General features: G+C 36.2%; 2 protein-coding genes across 2 annotated transcripts; both read right to left on the reverse strand.

Annotated features, from left to right (window-relative positions):
• Nucleotides 1–131: 131 nt before the first annotated feature.
• Nucleotides 132–8,265, reverse strand: H (transcriptional corepressor hairless). Its single transcript, XM_071597974.1, has 4 exons — nucleotides 7,723–8,265; nucleotides 7,134–7,298; nucleotides 4,054–5,469; nucleotides 132–2,380 (listed from the first exon to the last, which is right to left on the reverse strand). The coding sequence occupies exons 1-4, from the start codon at nucleotides 7,928–7,930 to the stop codon at nucleotides 2,346–2,348; spliced, it is 1,824 nt and encodes a 607-aa protein (XP_071454075.1). The 5' UTR covers nucleotides 7,931–8,265; the 3' UTR covers nucleotides 132–2,345.
• A 248-nt stretch (nucleotides 8,266–8,513) lies between these two features.
• Nucleotides 8,514–20,097, reverse strand: PolE2 (DNA polymerase epsilon subunit 2). Its single transcript, XM_071597787.1, has 10 exons — nucleotides 20,014–20,097; nucleotides 19,780–19,927; nucleotides 19,497–19,675; nucleotides 13,793–14,027; nucleotides 11,680–11,801; nucleotides 9,796–9,937; nucleotides 9,487–9,722; nucleotides 9,069–9,252; nucleotides 8,824–9,000; nucleotides 8,514–8,746 (listed from the first exon to the last, which is right to left on the reverse strand). Exons 1-10 carry the CDS (start codon nucleotides 20,079–20,081, stop codon nucleotides 8,660–8,662), a joined length of 1,578 nt encoding a protein of 525 aa, XP_071453888.1. The 5' UTR covers nucleotides 20,082–20,097; the 3' UTR covers nucleotides 8,514–8,659.
• Between the last annotated feature and the right edge of the window lie 54 nt (nucleotides 20,098–20,151).

A 20,151-nucleotide genomic window follows, 5' to 3' on the forward strand; every position in this document is an offset into this window, starting at 1 on the left:
TATCAAGTTCTACAGCATTTTCGTAATAATTTAAACCATAAATTGAAGGCACAAGGATTGGAATTTAACATAATATGATTAGGAAATAAAGGCGTACGAAAAATTACAACATTTATTAAAGTAGAATTTCTTTACATGTTTCATAAGTTTTAGTTTTTTACAATCAAGTTTTGTTTACAAAACCATATCACAATAAATAAGTGAAGGATGTCTTTCAATTAAACTTTATAATAAAAATGGCACAACTCCTTCAGGAGCAACATGTTCTTCAGAACAATTACAAGTCTGCTTTTGGACCCAGCCTTAGCTATCTGAAATGTGGTTACACCTGCTCAAGGAATAATGTTCATTAAAGCAAACCCATCAAAGTATCATCCTGAACTAGCAACTCAGTTAAGGTTGGCAAAACTCAAGACAATGTCAATAACTTGAAACATTCTTTGAATGAGACAGCAAGACTTGTAAGCAAATATCAAATGTGCCATATCCAGCTTTCATTCAGACAGTTACTGCATTCTTGATTGCTAATATCTAGTGCAACTCTAGATATGTCATTATGTCATGGAAATGATGAGAACATTTCAAGTAATCGAACAAAGCTGTATGATTCATGAGCTTCCATAAGAGAATGTGTAAAATACATTTTACATTAATATATTTCAATTACACAGACAAGCAACTTGGCATTCTATACAAATATGACCAATACTGCTTATTCCCAGCCAGTGGAAGTAAAAAAAATACCCTTTTGAAAAATATTTACCTCTAGTTTTTCATACAAGAGAGTGCTTTTTGCCTTCAAATGCATCGAGATTACTACACAATCATAGTTTCAAAATACACACCACTTTCTAAGGCAGCAAAAGCTCAAGGTTTCATGAATGTAAAATATTTTCCGTCTTTACAAAATTGAACACTTTCAATATACAAGTGCCACATCAGCTAAAATGAACTGAAACAATATTTTTAACACATTTATTTTGAGGCAAATGAAGGTTATTCTATTCTGAATATTGAAGAAAGTCATAGGAAAGTTGCCAACAAAAGACATTCAATTATAATACACAATTAGTAAGAAATTAACATAGTATACAGATATGCAACCAAAGTCACACTAACAAAACGAAGGAAGACAGACATTGTTATCCAATCCATAACAAGGAATTATAATTAAAATTTGTCTTTTATAAGTGTAAAATACCATACTCTCATACAAAAAGAAACAAGTCTTCACATTTATTTATACAAAATGAAGAGCAATGCTCATTTTCCAGATGAATAATATGAAATGATAAAAAGAAACAAGATAAACATAAAAGAGATAGTCAAGTTCATGGAAAAAAATTATTTGGCAGTGAAATATAAAGAATTAGAGAGGAACTTGAAAAATGACTTAGGTAGCAATTGAAGGAATTTTCTATGAAGTGGAATACATTTCTTTCCATTTGTTAGCAAAGGCAGTAATATTTCATAAGTAACAGTTTTCTAGAATAAACACTTTCAAAAAATTTGAGACTCAAAAGACAATTCACTGATGAATTTGTAGAAAATTAAGTAAGCACCATTTTTCACTCCAAGCACCACAGTATTTATCAGCTATCACATGAAAAGGAAGGAAGTACTACTTCGTTAACTGGTTAAGTTCTCTTAAACTGAAAGTCATTCTTATAATTTTTTCCAAAGGAAGTGGACAAGTAATATTTTGCAACTCACAAGAAATGAGTTTCTAAAACAATTCCTTTAGCTATAGTAAATTAGCAGATTTTACCCTGCAAATTATAGGGGTACTTAACCCATTGGGAAGGGGCAAAAATTGAACAAAAACCAACTTTTACCAATTAATCCACTGGATCAAACACTATGCATTAAACTGATGATTTTTTTCTAGTGGAGATGCTTTTATACAAAGCAAGACAAAATAATAGATTGTACTTGTAAATCTTGGATAAAATAATCATATCTACTAAAAAATATACATAAGTATATGAACATCGGCCAGCAATTGCCTCAGAAGGCACTATTGATGATTCATTAACTGCTCTATTCACACTCACACCGACATTTTTTTCTTAAAAAAATCTTCTGAGTATTCATTCATTAGGTATGAAAAAATAGGCAATGACCTCTGCCTACACATTTTAAAAAATATCCAATGCTTAACTTCTCAGAGTATAGCTCAGCACCAAATAGATTGCTCCAAAGAGGCAACTCTCAACATATTGCATAGCCATTGCCACAGAGCTCATCAGCTAAAATTCCTTCCTACTTGAGAATCTCACTTTGCTGGCCATTCCCTGGGCAGACATAGGTGGTGATCCACAAGAGCTTCTATACACAACGATGGGTCAACCAGCATTTTTTGACAAGTTCAGGGGAGCATCTGTAAAAGATTAAAGAAAAGCATATCACTATTCTTGAGCTTTTTGATCCCAGCCAGGAATCACTTAGGATTACACTTAGATTCTCATTTGGACACAAGCTGAAAACACTGAATCAAAGACTAAATTAACCTTCTAACAGTAGGGTCAAGGTTATTTTCATAATTAATATAATCGATCAAATAATTACATATTCACCACAGCAAAGAAATAGGAATTTTCAAATGACAATTCACAAACAAACCTTTTGGGTTGAGTAACTGGAAAATATCACACAGATTCAATGAACTATAAGTGTATTACATCTGATTTAATTAATATTAAATAATAACATGGGGTGACAACCAATATGTTGGTCACAAATGAAAAACAATCTACAACATTAATATCCCAATTTCATTTATGAGATGACAAATGAATGACAAAATACAATACTTGATTTACCAATATGTAAGAATGTACACTATTATATATTTTATTGATAAAAATTAGGTGGCAATGAATATTACATCTGATCCCAATTATGAATTACAATAACTTCAGTTTTCACAAATATACCTTTGTCTTCACAATCCCTGATCATAGAAGTATGCTACAATCACTATAAAACAATCTCTCTTAAAAAAAAGAGACAAAATACATTAAATTTGCAAAATTTGCACTGCTACAATGGGGGCAACACATTATTACCACAATAAAGAAATAGGCATAATGGAGTCATAGGTGAATGGATTTAAATCAATGCCCGAGTAAATAAACAACACTTATTCCTCACTCATGAATATGAAAACATATTGAACCATGAAAATGAAACACACGAACCATGAATTGAAACACACGAACCATGAATATGAAAACATAATGTCACATAAAATGAGTTTTTTTCAAATAGTGGTGGTAGTTTTTATGAGAGGCGACTGACAGTTAAGGTCATTTGCACCATTAGGGACGGATGGTAAAAGAAGGGTGGAGAGAAACCCAGCATCAACATTAGCCTACTCATGACGAAAGGTGCCAGGGATCCAAAGTTTAACGTCCCATCCGACTGACGTCATACTCACTCAAAATACTTTCCACAAAGCACCTCAAGTAGGGATCAGGATACCGCTTAAAAATATTTGCTGTCTATAGGATTTGAACCATTTCTTTTTCAAACACTAAGACAATTTAGGTTCATGAAGCAAATACTAAAGAAAGACTTTTTTGCAATTATAAAAGATGTTAAATAAAAGTGTAATGTAACCATAAAACATCCACCGTGGTGGAGACTTACTATGATTCATTAGGTATAAGTTAAATTGTCGTCAACCTTACATAGCAAAATAGTACCAAATTTTGGCTCAAAGGGTCAGAAAAGTGTATAATGGAAAATTAAGACCACTATGCTCGGCCTGTTAAGGAACTGACGGACCTCTAGCCAGATCAGTATCATGTAAGACTAAAGAAAAATAATTAATCTGTTGAAGCAAGCTCAAATTTAACATCATAAAAAATGTAACCCTAAATACTAGAAGCAAAACAGTATTATATTATAAGTATTATGTTATCTTATGCACCTAAATAAAAATCATTAAACCACAACTTAGGATTAAAAATTAAAACCTATTTCGTAAAGTTTAGGTGAAATCATTTAGTTTTGACCAGCAACAACAGGCAAAGCATAAAAATGACCTACCCGAAGTCCCATCATCCTTTTTATAGTCCTCTTGAAGGTGCGGCACAAGGGACTGCCAAGGTGGCATCACCCCCATGGATGAATGGCATGGTCCCACCATGACACCGGGGTACAGAGACCTAGAGGCCATGGCATCTCCCGTACGCGCCACCGGAAGACTAGGCATGCCATAGTTTTGAAGCCACAATGAAGGCACTGGAGATGGTGTGGAGCGGTACGACTGCCTCAAGCCAGAGGGCAAACCAGCAGCTGCGGCATAGTAAGGGTGGGCCAAGGGGGGGTGGGGGGACAAGAACGCAGGGGGTGCCAAGCTAGAGGGGGTCGGGAAAAGACTACCCCCTGGGAAGAGAGTCGGTGGCGCAAGGAATGGAATATGAGAGGAGGGGGATGAGGAGGGAGATGATGAAGAGCTCAAAGATGACATACCCGGGCGGGAGAGCCCTCTCGAGTGGGGTGGGGATGATGGGGTTAATGTGGGCGGTGATGGGAGTCGAGGTGAATGCAGAGGCACATGATGGTGGTGGGGGAGGGAGTGCTGTGGATGGTGGTATGGAACAGCTGGGGGAGAGGCATGCCGGTGCCGAGGTGACGGCACCTTCCCACCTCCCCGTGCCGAAACCATCCCTTGTGGAGCCACCTCGCTGATTGGGGAAGGGGGGTGGCAGTCCTGTGAATTGCTGCTGCCCCCTCGCGTTGGGGACCTCAGTAGCGACCTCAGCACAGGAGAGGGCTCCCCCTCTCCCCCATTTCCCTTCTCCGATACCTTCCCAAGCAGCGAATTGATGCTGTAGTTGCTCAGCCGGTCCGCGCCCTTGGTTGGTGGTGGAGAAGGGACTTCCTCAACAGGCTTCAGCCTCTGCATTTGGCACGTGCTGTTGCTGGCATTCGTGGGAGGCTTGCGGCACTCCACCAAGGCACTGGAACGAGACTTGTGTCTCTTGGAGGTTGCGTGGTCCTCTAGGCTAACTCTCTCCATCTCCCTGAGGATGCGCTTGCGTGGTGAAACGAGGCTAGGGTCCAATTTCCCAACCGTGGCCACTCCACCCCCTTCTGATTTAATGACATGGTTGTGGGTCACATTTGCACCACTTGTCCTAGCAACACTGTCACTAAACCCACCAAATTTTTTCCACAAACTTTCAACAAGGTCAAGCAACTTTGGTCGAGGACTGGCTCTCCTTTCCAGACCAACCGAGTCACTGACATCTTGAGCCTTCACATCGGACGGACTGTGAGGACGTCTTCTTCTTTTTCTTACTGGATGCGAATGGCGTAGCTTTTTGAGTTGTCTACTTCGTTTCAATGGTTGCATAACAAATGACATTTCTTTACTAATGCCTTGTCTTGGCGTCCCCTGCTTCCAACTGTGATCTCGTTGCCATGGTGAACTTTGCACTGAGGAATTATCATCCGACACTGCAAAATATAACAAACCCAATTCTTAGGCATTTATAAGTACATAGCTCCAAAACCTTTAGTATATAATAGGTTTAAGCCTGAATACAATGGTTGAGTTTGATTTCAGTTTAATTTGAGTTTGGTTGGATTTCAGTTAAACACCAAAATTGATCTGTGATGTCAAACATCCTCATTCAGTTTGGACTCCCCCAATTTTTGAAGAGGCATAGCAGAACAATTTGGAATACAATGCAAAATAGATATAACCTACGTACCTCTATAACTACAGTTCTTGAACTGAACACACAATTTCTGATTTTAACAACAATAAATATAGCGATCTTGGCATTGAAAAAAAAAATGTTTTATAAAAATGTTACACTATATAATATAGGAAACAATCAAACAGCACTGCACACTAAAGGTGGGAATCAAACATGTGATCCTTTCTTTATAAAGCTGAAAATAATTCACCCACTGCTGAAAATGAATGAAAACAATGCTAAAAAAGAACATATCTACCAGCCTATATACACTAAATTCACACAGCAATCATTTAATAAATATATATTTTGTACAAAGACGGTTAATTCATACATTAGAACAAAATACATTGATAACTGAGGGATTAAACAACTATAAGGAGGGAAGTCCACAGCAGTAAATTGCATGAAGGCAAATATAAGAATAAAAATTAATTAAATTTGGTGGAACTGGAAAGTCATTTACCTGGTGATTGTCAAACCCGATTTAATTATGGTAAGGCAATTGACGTTTTAAGTGATTCTCCATGTTAAGGAGTATAAAAGTTGCGACAGGAAATTATTCATTTACATACCACTAAAATTATTAATGAAAAGCAAACCACTATCAGTCATTGAACTGGTGACTTATTAAAAGATGAAAATTTACTCGTAAAACTTAAGCGGGGGAAATTTGTTACAAATTAGTCATCAATCCCAGTAAAATACTGATTTTGTGAACCATAAACGATACATGAAAATTTTACACCATTGCACACATGAAAAATAATCCTAACACTACATCAGTTCTGTTACTGCAATGAAGTAAATGTGTGAAATAGATTTCATGTAAAATTCTCATTAAGTGTTCCACTTCACTCACTTTTTCCTTGAATTGCTCATGAAATGCACAAATGTTTCTCATTCTTATACAAATATAACTCGGTCACTTATAAATATAATCAGTAACATCCAATAACCAAGCCTCCAGCATGGGCCTTCTTGATTTTAAGTGTTATCTTTTATGGTTAAACATGTGTGTCCACAATTAATGAAAATTCCTTGTGACTTCCGTTACCATGAAATTTGAAGGTGGGCAGCATTAAACAGTATACACACAAAGAAAATACATATTAACTTATATAATTCCAACCTAATTTTAATTATTTTTTTCACGGAATAACTTCATTTCAACAAACAAATAAGTCCATTGATCAAAATGAAACACTTTCAGTCAACATTATGGTATGAATCAAACTTCACGTGCTTGCTTTCTGGCTACTTCATTATTACGAGTTTTGAATGTCACCGAGCATTTCAACATAACTCACCTCTACTCTTTCGCGATTTTGGTTCAACCACTCACTGACCTACGATAAAGTTACTATAAGCACCGAAATGATTCCTAATTCCATACAAGTCTATGCACAAACCACTCACCACTTAAAGACGCTGAGCTCTCTTGTCTTGGTGTGCTACCAGGCACTGCCATGGTAGTCGAGGACGCAGACGAAGGAATGGGCCAACACGTCTTTTTCGGTACCGGCACCCACGACGTACGTTCACCATCTTTCCTATGTGACAGCTCAAGTATGAATTTTCCATCTGTAACAGAACAACACGCAATTACTAAAGCTCCACTAACTGCCAGTATTTCTAATTTCACTGGGCATACATTCCGTAGCGTATTTCAAATACTGGGAACACAACGAAACGCTGTCTTTAACCATCAAATGAAGAAATTGAACGTAGTTTTTTTACAAATCATTTGCTCAGTCTAATTCTAAAGAATGTTCTTTGACTTCACATCAAGCGAAACGCCCGTTCTGTGATAAAAACTGTTACCATATTAAATGACAATCAACTCAATGTTACATTGTTAACGCAACAAAATATGTAAAAATTACAAAATGATTAATTCTACATATCTTCCGTGCAGGAAGAATCAAACAAAGCTAAGTTGTCCTCTACTACTCCAAAGATCTAGCACAACACATAACGATTGATGGATCCAAAAATAAAAATATACCCATATAAAATTTGAGACGTCCTCCAGTGACTGTCTTGCAACTCTCCGTGTCATTGGGAATTGATAAACTTGGGCTCTGTGACCCATTAGCGTTGCTTGGACCGAAGCCCTTCTTTCTGCCAGTGTTAACTTCAGGCCCACCATTCTTGTTCATTTCTTCCGTCATTTTGGCACATGATGCAGACGTCGAACTGTCTTGCACTCGCATTTCTTTTATCCCATTTTAACTGTTCACCCTAACCTAACACAAAACAAACTAATTTTGTCCCGGCTCACGGCCCTCTCGGAGACTAGCTCCATTGCCTGGTATGTGGGAATGCTTCGCTTACTACTCCATGTTCGTTGTTCCACCTGCTGAGAATGAATGAACACAGTGTGCTTTTCCGACATTAACGGGAATCCAAGATTTCACCGTAAGTGACATAAGTAATCATAAAAATAATTTTCGGCGAGAATAATTCCCTTAAAGAAATATAAGATGCAGTGAACAACAATTTCCTAACGGAAAACTTATCGAATGTAGTGGTTTATCCTCGTCAACACTTTTTGGTTCATTCCATCGTTCCCATGACACAAGTTCACTGAGGTCGTCCATTTGATCATTCCTTAATTCAATCGAAAGTCGTTCGTCTTTCTTAGCTTCGTTGGGGATGCAATTTCTTTTAGTTTAAATTAAAAGTAATTGGTTAGTACTATAATTTTCTTGCGTATTTCAGTGAATGGTTATAAAATTCAAATAAATAAAATGCGAAAGAGTTAATTAATTCGAAGAATTTATTTGAACAAACATTATTTACAGCCGTGGGAATGCTCGTGTACCACAAGACATAACCTCAAAATTTTAAAAAGTATATTTACAAATAATTGTATTCTTAAGGCAACAGAGTGCCGAGTGGATAATCTCCATCATACTGTATGCTCTGGCAGGAAAATATAGTCATTCGTTTGGAATTTGACTATCTTCAATAAGATTTGAAGCTGGACAGTAAGCCTTAAAGGAATATTCACTTTTTGGAAATGAGCCCTGAAATAAAGAAATAACATATGTTAACGGCGTCACATTTTTTTTTCAAAATTCAATAGAAAGGTAGGTTAACGTACTGGATTTACTACTTGACATCCCATGTACGACGTGGTAAACGCACTGAAATTATCTGCAACGACGACGACGTCTGGTAGCGGGTACAGGGAAAGAGCATTATCAAATGACCAATATATTGGGCAGACAGTTAATGGCAATGGTGATAACGTTGCTTGGCAAACTATTGTCTTCGCAAACTGAAAGTAAAATTTTATATTAGCCCAGCATAGTTACAGTGTAATAATTCCACAATATAAATGCGTACGTGATCAGGTATTTCACCATCCGAAGGGAAATGTATAGTGTTCCTGCATAGTTTGGTAACCATGTCATGTCGTAAGATCACAATCTCCTTCGTACAGTATTGCAACCGGCATGGGTTACTGGTAAATATTGCCGATGGTATTTTTTCCATAAATTCTTTGGTAACATACTTCGGCAATGGAGTTCTGGAAATAAGTAGTGTATCAATAATCTGATACATAAATATGCATGCATGTCAAAGCTATTGATTTAAACATTATACTATCAAAAGCACTTGCATATTACTATCAGTTTTAAATTAATGGCTTACCACCACTCAACGGAAAACCTGGGCAAAAACAAAACAATTATAGTCTCCCAAAAGGATACAAATCCATCCCTAAGTATTTAATAGGGCTGTTTTCAAACTAACACCTCACCTTGGTAATATATTTGCTGAAGCAGGATCTATTGGCCCAGGCACAAAAATAAACCTGCTGTTTTGGAGAATTGGAGGGTATTCAGCAATTATATCAGCAAGATCTTTCAAACAAGATTTTAGAGTATGTGCATAAGTGCTCCTATGTTGGGTTGATAAGAAGTTACCCATCAATACAAAAGCTATTGGAGGGAAATGAGAATACCCACGGAACAGTACTTTCAGTTTTTGAAGAACCTGGAATTTTTCAAGAACATTTTAGAAAAATGAAATATTTTCATGTACTAAACTATAAACTTCATCTTTTTACCTTTATCTGATCCAGCCAAACATCAGAAATAAAAACTATTATTCCATCTTCATTGGTTTGCTCAATTTTGAACAATTTAGATGATGACTTGATGTTTGTAGGTGAAGGACCTCCAAAAACATTTAGATTTCCAAAATAAGCTCTGGAATAATATAAACATTTCTGGATGAGAATAAAAAATTCTGGGCAATTGAATTCATGAAAAAAATCACAAATCAAATCGAAGGGGTTACTCAACTCAAAATTAATTTTTTGAATGATGTAAAAAGCTTCCAAGTGCACACAAAACACACTAAGGAAGAATAAGGTAAAACTTAAAAATTAGTGTTTTGAGCTTGAGTATTCAATATATAACTGGATAGGACAGGATAACTAGTTAAACAGGGTATAGGCTGGCCCAACCAAAATTTTTATATCCTATGATCATCTTGATGATGAACTAACTTAGCAGCCCAGCATCCTTGGCTTTGTGGGTGCACCCAGGAATGCTGCAGGGAAATCAACGAGAAACAAATGATGACGAATGAAAGAACTGTCTAGCTCTCAAAATCATAGCAAATTCCAATTGGGAATAGGACATGCCTATTCCAAATTGTAATTCACCCATTACTACTCTATCTCACCTGGTTCCTCCTGAATTGGTAATTCAGTCGAGGTGGGAAGTGTTAGTATAAGTGATTTTGAGTTCTTACAGCCTAAAGTGCTTCGTGGGTGGGAGCAATAAAAAATACTCCTAGTAGAGTCACCCATGTAACTGATAGCTGCAAAGGTATCCCATTACAGAGGAGTTTCTCAAGTTTAATAAATGGCTTCCCAAGAAAAAGGATGGTCAAGTAAAACATTATATGGGATAGCATAAACCAGAGCAGGTAGAGCAGTTCACCCATTTAGCAAATGTTTTAGATGAAAATGGGCGAATCAGTAAAAACATTAAAAGAGGAATTTCTGTAAAGAAGCTTTCACACAGAGTTGATGACCACTACCCTAAGTAACAACAAAAATACAAGATTAGCAAAACCATTGATATAGGTCATCATTATAGACCAATTGCCATACCATCAGGTACACCCAAAATATTTGAAAAATTAATTGAACTAATGCCATTGCTTCAATCTTCCAGCTTTCCTCACGAACTTGACTTTTTCCCAGTGTTCTACAGATCCATGTACTTGAATATAAATATTACTTAACTAGAAATATAAGGAACTATCAGATTGATGTAATCTATATTGACCTGAATAAAGTCTTGGGTGAAGGGATTAGTTTCCTATTAATGAACAAATAAAGAGTATATTGCATTTCCTGGACCGTTTCTAATGCGTTTGAAAACCTATTTTAACAGGAATATAGGGAGGTCCAAATGAGGTATTTTCGCCCAAGAGAGAGAGCCGGGCGCCCCTCCTTAATTGCCAAATGACTTTAATTTACTGATTCATGATTGGAATAGCATTTTAGTTCTTTCATCTACACAGTTTCTCTCTTAACTTCCTTTAATCTAAATCATCGAACATAAGAATGGCACAATAAATGTTAGGGTACTAACTATTCATTATGCATCTGCATACAGTTTAATATTTCATTAAGTGTTTGCATCGGAACAGAGAGGTAAAGCATTTTCTGCATTTCACAAATGCTGATATGCTTTACCAATTTTTGGGACTTGATGAGGAAAATATGGATACTAAGACTATTATTAGTTTGTGATCCTCCACTTTTTACTACATCTTTTAATTTTAATTCTGTTAACACAGGGGAGAAACAAGCATAAAATTCAGGCATAGTAAAAAAGCTTTCTCGTAAACATTATTTTACTTGTCAGCAAAATTTGATACTTGTAATGTCATTCTTATAATTAACCTCTTGTCTTGTGAACTAAATACTTACCGGCTAGTTTCTGAAGATTCAGCTGGAGGAAAACCAATAGCTTTAACATGAAGAACTCTGTCATCATACACACCTTCAGCTAAAACAAAACAGTTCTCTGTATGCAGCCCTGTATGGAATTTGTATGACACCCAAGTTAAGGAACACAACCGACAATTATATTTAATTTCAGTAGTTTGGAGTTTTCCCCCAATCCACGTCACTCACTCACATAGTCATAGTTAAGTTAAAAATAAAACATGCAAGCAAGCAGCAAATATGGGCATTATTTATGCGTAGCATCTTCAGGTCAGAAGACCTGAAGACACCATCTGCAACACCGGCAAAACTGTCATCCTAGAAAATGAACCCATGCATAAGAAATTCCAGAAGATATAGATCTTCATGGCAGGAGATATGTTAAAATTCTTTTTAAGAGGGTTTTTCTTCATGAGAAATGAAAAAGCTTTACCTTACCAGGCATCGAGTGTATGTCACAGTCAATATGCAAATAATGATACCACTGACACAGACAGAACATTAATCGTGCCTCAGCTTACCAAGGCTTATAGTAAATCCATGGCAGCTCACTTCCCTTCTGGTGAAATATGCACAAACATTTCAGATTCAACAAGGCTTAAAGCTGTATATTTTTATTCACTGAAATAAATATGGTTATTTTATACTCTTCAGTTTGAGGCTTCACTTCATGAAAGTATTTGATTGGATTTCCCTAAACAAAAAACCAACTCTTCAACACACATCACCCCTACCCTTCCCATTCCCCTCTACCCTACCCCCATGCAACATCATAGTCACGACCTTTTTCCTTACCTTACCCAAATAACCCCAAACCCCACCTTCAACATCCTACCCTTCCTTAACCCCCCCAACCCTAGCCACCTCCCTCCCCTCTATCCTAAGCACATATATTCCAGTGCTGCATGTAAATGAAATTTGCACCTAATTATGCCTCAAGCAGGTGAAATACATTGTATCCTAAAATAAAGTCCATGGACAATTACAAAATCCATTAATATGGATGGTAATTTTATATTCAACAAAGTATGTGCAGCTATGAGAGATAACATCATTTTGAAATTTGAGAAATGGGAATGAAGTCTCATGGATTTTGATAAAAAACATTTTGCAATGTCCTCTTGTATGTGAAAATGATATCATCATGCTAAAGTTTTGCTAGTGACTCCAAAAGACACAGGACTGCTATTTTTTACCCTCCTGGGAGTGCCACACAATAGGCATCTCTCCTTAAAGTACGGTGACAATTTCAATGTGACACTATAGCATTGATATTACAACTCCATCCAATCATGGAATTCATTTCCCAGTCAATAAATAGTCCCGAAGCATTAGTACTCGTGATTCCCGCTCTCAGTGATCATTTCATGAGAATGCCATGAATACACACTAAGAGTATTAGATTGAAAGCAGTGCCCAGAAATGAAATCGAAGCCGTTAACAAGAAGTAATATAATATGGGTTAAGTGGAAACAAAGAGCTAAATAAAATTCTTTCACAATATTTAGGAATAAAAGTGGTGAAAGAAAACTAAATATAAGCATTCAATACAACTGTTTTGAATTCTATCATGAAAAGGCTAGAATTTAATAATTAGCAACTGTTAGGATGTATGCCATCATGTTTCACTGCACAAGAAAATTTTATTTCAGTTTTAATTTACTACATCCCATCAATTACATCAAGGAGGATGTTATCAAAGTGTAAATTATGCAAAGTCATTTTCATGAACAATTTGCTTGGCATGTATATTAATCTGTTTTTAGTTGAAGACTATTTACTTCAGTAATGAATTAAATGCACACTATTGGTTGGGTAGCAATTGACAGTTTTTTATATTTAAAAGTGTGAGGATATTAACACATCCATCATCTAGAGCCCATCCATCATCTAGAGCCCATCCATCATCCAGTATCTCATACAATTCAAACACTTCAAAGGATCCATGAACCATTATCATCCTCCTGCCTGATTTACTTAAGGGCTCCTACCCTGAAAACTCTTTCAATGTTCCAGTGTTTTGCAGTTATGACACTTACCTTTGCAGTGTAAAATTTATAATAAATAAATTTTAACAGTAATCATAAAAGGATATTGTTCCAGACAAATCCAAGCAAACAGAGCCTGTTGGATCTTCCAAGTAAAATCGCCCCTCTTTCATCTGAGTTAGGAGACCAAGAACAATTATATCCTTTAGACATGCAGAAGAACTAAGCAAATATTCAATTAATGGAAGATCAAACTTTTGCACTGTTTCTTCTTTGTCTTCTCCAGGCATCACAGGCATGAATACAGAATGGCGCAATGTACGTTGTCTCAATATGATGTACCTGAATATGGAAGCACAAGTAATAGTAAAAATATGGAAAGCAATATTCGTGATTTTGATATACTCTATAGTATCAGGTTTAACTTTGAAGGAATTCCATTCATGATGAATAAAAGATCGGTAGTTATTTTCCACAAAATAAAGACATATTGTTGACAGCAATCTAATGCATATTATGTACGGATGTTATCATGTACTTATGTATGAGGGGAGAAAGAGGAGGCGGATGCTGAGAAGATGGAGGACAGGGAAAATTCAAATAAATTAGGGGGTTTGTTAAAAACACTAGTAGGAGGAGATTGATTAGCGTGATACTGCTATTTACCAGAATTAATTATTTAGTGGGAAAAAAAAGGGAGGGAACAAAGAACATGGGGTGGGCAGTTTTTTTTCAACAACAGCTAAGGCCTAAAAAGCATAGAAATCGTTTAGAAGAATAATAGGGGGCATGCTGGATTTACATAAAATTTTCTGAGGCAATGCAAAGTCTATTTTTGAGATAAAGAAAAATGTTTAAGTAAATCTGGAAATGGATTGAATTATACTCCTTTAAATTACTGAATAAATGAATCCTTAAGACAACAAATGTTCACCAAAAATAAGAATGGCAATTTTTCACCACAAATAATGCTACCTTACATTGCTTTAATCATGGTGATGAATCACATTGACCAAGTGACTCGAGGTTTCAAAATATCTTCCCTTTACCTCTAAAATTTTAGTGGAATGAAGAAATAAATTTGAATTAACCAGAGCTTTTAAATTAATTTCAACCACTTAATTTGCATATAATTTGTACTGAGTTGTATTTGATCATGCAATACAAAATTATGGACTTTGGTAATAAGTTATTCAATGCACGTTTTAAAATGAAAGGACATTTCTACGACAGAAAAAGCAATGCATTTACCTAGTATTTCATGTATTAATGCATGCATATCCTGGAGATACGATAACTTCAATGCCAACTACATGGTGATTGTTCCTTCTGGTCCCTGCTTGGGTTTTGAAAAAATGTTTAATGCCTGCTGGCCAGGAGCACCCAAGCTTTCCCATGGCAAAATCCACTGATTGGTTTGCAGACTATTTTATTGCTGGCCCCAGTGGTGATGGGGTAACATCCTTGCCTGGCAACCCAGAGGTTGCAAGTTCAATATCCACCTAAGTTAATTTTCCTAAACCAAGGGCTAGGTTGTATGTATTTGTCTTCAAAGTAATGTCGAAGGGTTAGGTGGAAGAAGGGGCTAAGTCTCAATCTCGCCAAATTAAGTCAATAAGTAAATAAAAGGTAGCACATTATTTGTGGTAACTAATGCTTACTAACCCTAATACATAGGAGACTCCATGTCTATTCAAAACCTATTTTAATTGGTATGCTACCATTAATAATAACTAAAAATTTTTCTTTCCAGTTTTATTTTTACCAAATATCTTAGTGGCCTTGCCTACACAAGTTTAATAAACAATAAGTACAGCAGGCATAAATTTAATATTCCTATGTATTTGCTTTAGTTCTATGCTATTCTTTTCACAATTATAGGCACATGCGAATCATACACGATTCATTTGTTTTGAATGTAAAATAAGACTAATAATTACGAACCCATTTACTTCTTGTTAATAAACAAATTAATTATACTGCTGTTCATATACAGGTGATTTATTTAATGACTGACAAATTGTATTTCTCTTGGCATTTACATTTATATGAAAAGGACAACTAAGTGAAAGACAAGCAGTTATACAAATTGATCAATTCCTCTCCGGTAAATTCGAATTCAGTAGCCAAGTCCTAAGAATGACTCAAGTTTGATTTAGATATTTGCTATAATTGCACTTGATTTGAAGCCCTTACTTATATCTTCATGATAATCACGGATTATCAATTCTTGACTGAATTTGCAGTAGACCTCCAAGATATTATAACCTCTGCCAAACATTTTAGTCCTTCACAATTACTTATGCTGATGTCTCCCATCTTTTATTCTCATTATTCAGCTGTCCTCAATAGTTTCTCTCTTCCATATTTCCTTCTATTAATATTTTTGGTAAATAAATGCATTTATCATAAAGGGTGTCCAAGTAGATTCTCCTTCTGACATACTTCATTCCTCATCCAATCTTAGGAGAAATTCTGCTCTCTCTGTCTATTCATTTTTGTTACAGTCATTAGTCTGCAGTGCATGAGATCCAACCAAAGAGAAGTAAATTCCCAATATAAGTTTATAGGGTAGTTCTATTTGGCATCACTAGTTGCTTATTTCAATGGAAAGCATTACTCGTCAGTACTAACCTGAAACCTTAATTTTTTTCCTCGTAGTGCAGATGATGCAGCTGCCTAAATAGAAAAATTCTGTTGCTTGCATTTCCTTTCCATAATCTGCCAAATTCCATTATCATTACAATAATTTTGGAAAGGATAATTAAGTTTGAAAATATTCCAATATCAGACAAACTATATAGGATTACATCGTACTAAGTAGCTACTCACTTTCTATATTCCTACTCCTGACTTCATCCATATTTTCCCAATGAACATTCCACCCTTTTCTCCAATTTTTTTCCCAATAGTTATTTTTTGGATCATCCCTCATCACTTTTCACTCTGCTAGTCATCCAGTCTATCATACTAAAGTCAGACAAGGTTTTTACTAGGACCTACAAGTCTGATAGAATGTGACAAAGTAGAATTCACCCCATAACTAAAAGGAACACCATTCTCACCACGAATTCCTGATTCTCAAATCATATTCTTGATTTGCATATTGATGTCCTGGCTTTGAAAACAAATCAGTATTTCTATTCTTGCCTAATTTTTGATGAAATTGATTATTCCCAACCTTTTCCTGACTGAGTGACCACCCTGTAATAGAAGCTAAGAATATGATTTTTGTGATGACATTATCAGACAAAGATGATAATGAGTAATCAGAAGGAAGCTTTTCACTCTATTGAAAGTAAGTAGAGATTGGAGGGAAGGCAATGATACAGGTGATGCCAGACCATTCCTTACACTGCCATGGTCCCTGATGCATTTCCCACTTCCTAAGTATAGGTACAGTTATGTGTCTGTTACATGAAGTAAAGACAAACTGTCTATGGCCATCATCCCACTCAATGTTTCAACTTGGTCAAGAGAATGAAACAGTTTTTGGCGTCACTTGGTGGAAATTCTTCATACTGAAATTAAATTTAAAATACTTCGCCTTTCCACATAAACCACTTTTATTACTACCTAGGTTTCCTTATGGTATAACATCATCAGGTAAAAATACAAGTCAAACACAGGATATATAGTTCTGGACGGAGTGGAAGAGGAGGGAAGGAGGAAAGCAAGGATTGGTTGAGGTATGAAGAGGGGGCGGAGGAGGAATGGTAGCATTGAAAAATTAGCAGGCTGGGAGAGGGAATTAATACATTGTTGAAACTATAAAATAACAGAAATATACATTGTTGGGAGAAAAAAAAATATATTTTTTTTTCCTCCAACAATATTCGTATAAATTTTTTTTCTCTCTCAACAATGTATTTTTCAACAATGTATATTTATGTTATTTTATAGTTACAACAATGTATTAATTCCCTCTCCCAGCCTGCTAATTTTTCAATGTTACCATTCCTCCTCCACCCCCTCTTCATACCTCAACCAATCCTTGCTTTCCTCCTTCCCTCCTCTTCCACTCCGTCCAGAACTATATATACTGTGTTTGACTTGTATTTTTACCTGATGATGTTATACCATAACGAAACCTAGGTAGTGATAAAAGTGGTTTATGTGGAAAGGCAAAGTATTTTAAATTTAATTTCAATTGGTCAAGGGAATTTTCAAATGGGAAAAATTTGCCATTTTGACATAACAACCAGAGATGATTTTCATGACCTACTGGGGTACATTTCTCAAACGTACAAGTTGTCCACAAGTCCTCCGAAAACAGTCTTACAGGCAATATAGAACTTAATTATGCATACTATGTAATGCAAACAGTGACAAGTGCTGAACCTTTACCCCCATCAGCAGAATTCATATAAGCTGACCAGCATACAAGCTTGTCAGCTGGGTTAGTCAAGAGGTAATGCACCTATCTGCAGACACAAAGGTTATGAGTTTGATTCCTGTCGCCATCATGGGTGCTGTGTAAACTCTCATCACACTGCGGGATCATGATGGTGTGGTGGCTAACGTACTGTCTTCCAACCGAGAAGGCCCACGTTCAAAACCTGGTGACAACAGATATTTAGCAGTGGTACCCTGATCCCTACTTGAGGTGCTTTGCGGAGAGCACTTTGAGTGAGTACTCCATCCATCGGATGTGATGTTAAACTGTGGACCCCTTGGCGCCTTTCTTTAAGAGTAGGCTAATCCCAATGCCAGGTTTCTCTCCACTCTTCCTCCTTTTCCATCCATCCCCTAATGGCACAAATGACATTAGCTGTCGGCTGCCTCCCCTATATCTACTTCTACTACCCTGATCGTACTGCCCTTTAGAAACCAAATGGTAAACTGAGAGCTAATTGGGATCCCAAGGGGCACACAGATCACCACAGAGAAATACAAACATGTACATTTGAGAAATAGGTTACTGGTGCAGTAGACCAATAAGTAGATCAAGAACCCTCGGTCTTAATGCGTTTTCCTAATTGCAAGAAATACTCACAGAAAGCAATTAGTTGTAGGAACAATTTGAAATGTTTTTCAGTTTCATTTTTACATGAGTAGCTCAGGTGAACATGCTCTCTGATTACAGGAATAAGATTGATCAGTTCAAATGTAGAGCTTTATCTTGAAATAAAATGAAAATTCTGATAGCCGTAAAAAGCTTTATCTTGATAAAAACATCTGAGATAAATTCCTCGGAATTTTGCTAGGTCTTCACTTCCCAATGGGCAAACATTTTTAGTGATGCTGTTCATTCTTCCTCAAGAATGGATGGAAGAAAGGATGCTCTGGTCCTTGATCCCATGTTTGAGGGAAAACCACCCTGGTATTAGTAAATATATTTTGGGTGAATATCCTAAATATGAACTAAAACATTGCAAGCCAATGGAACCATTTATGTTGGTACCAAGTATATTGAACCACCAGGGTCTCACCTCACAGTGAAGACCATGCCAATGAATTTGGCAGCCAACTAATTGAGGTTTCAAACAAAATGGGGATTTATATCTACAGAATATTGACAGCAACTGTAAGTGCATGTGGTGGGGGAGTTATTACACAAAAGCCTTAGAAGGTGAAGTACCTGCAATGATGATATTAGGACATCCCTGAGAGCCATTTCTGGTGGTGATGTTAAACTCGACAAACATCTATGTACTATGTTCCTTTGCTTCCTATCTTTGACTAAAAACTTATAGCATGATATCAGTATTATGCGGCTTCCATTGCATTCAATTTGCTATCACTGCTAAAAATAATTCTAATATATTTTTAACCTCAAACTTATAAACCAGAAGTAACTGCCATGCTTACCGATTCTTGAATAAGTCAGTTTTTGCCTGAGCAACATCAAAAAGGGAAGGAGTGTATTTCGTATTTGGCACCATTTCAAACTTTTTCCTCTCCACATTATACATAGCCCTAGGCACTTCAAAAGCATCAATAACATTTAATATAAGATCTGTTTCATCAGATTCTGACCTTATACATTCCTGAAATTGAAAAACTTCATATGCAGCAACCCATTCACGCAATATTAACTTACAATTTGAATGTACTAAGCTTTCATTTGTATGCTTCATATCATCTCACATACCTGGATGGCTAAATCAATATGGCATTTTTCTACTACTGCATTTGTTAATGATTGGCCTCTAATGTGTTCTAAAAATTTCTCAAGCCATTCTTCACGCTCACTTCCTTCCAAAGGCCGTAACAATTCCAAAAGTTGGATACAAACGTCACTGAAAAAGAATGATCGACACGTTAAAAAAACATGTTTTCGAAGGAAAATTAATATTAAGTTGTTAAGGAATATATCCACACATACTTTCTCAGGTTATAACCATTCAACTTAAACGTTGATAAAATATTTTTCTTGAGTTTCAGATCAGCCATGTTCCCGCCGTTCCCGCTTGTATGAACCCGCCATAAGAGTGCTCATTTGTTTTGTTCCATACTGTCTCGT

Source organism: Hetaerina americana, unplaced genomic scaffold, assembly GCF_022747635.1.
Source record: "Hetaerina americana unplaced genomic scaffold, ioHetAmer1.1.p SCAF_9, whole genome shotgun sequence".
Lineage (NCBI taxonomy): Eukaryota > Metazoa > Arthropoda > Insecta > Odonata > Calopterygidae > Hetaerina > Hetaerina americana.

What these genes read in the sequence shown, in the direction of transcription:
- PolE2 (XM_071597787.1), bottom strand. Translation starts at nt 20,081, where the DNA reads ATGGCTGATCTGAAACTCAAGAAAAATATTTTATCAACGTTTAAGTTG. An exon ending in GAATCTTCAGAAACTAGCCG is followed by an intron (nt 9,938 to 11,679) that starts GTAAGTATTTAG and finishes ATATTATTCCAG; the next exon opens with AGCTTATTTTGGAAATCTAA. An exon ending in GATGTCAAGTAGTAAATCCA is followed by an intron (nt 8,747 to 8,823) that starts GTACGTTAACCT and finishes TCTTTATTTCAG; the next exon opens with GGCTCATTTCCAAAAAGTGA.
- H (XM_071597974.1), bottom strand. Translation starts at nt 7,930, where the DNA reads ATGCGAGTGCAAGACAGTTCGACGTCTGCATCATGTGCCAAAATGACG. An exon ending in ACGTCTCAAATTTTATATGG is followed by an intron (nt 7,299 to 7,722) that starts GTATATTTTTAT and finishes GTTCTGTTACAG; the next exon opens with ATGGAAAATTCATACTTGAG. An exon ending in GAGCTCAGCGTCTTTAAGTG is followed by an intron (nt 5,470 to 7,133) that starts GTGAGTGGTTTG and finishes TATATTTTGCAG; the next exon opens with TGTCGGATGATAATTCCTCA.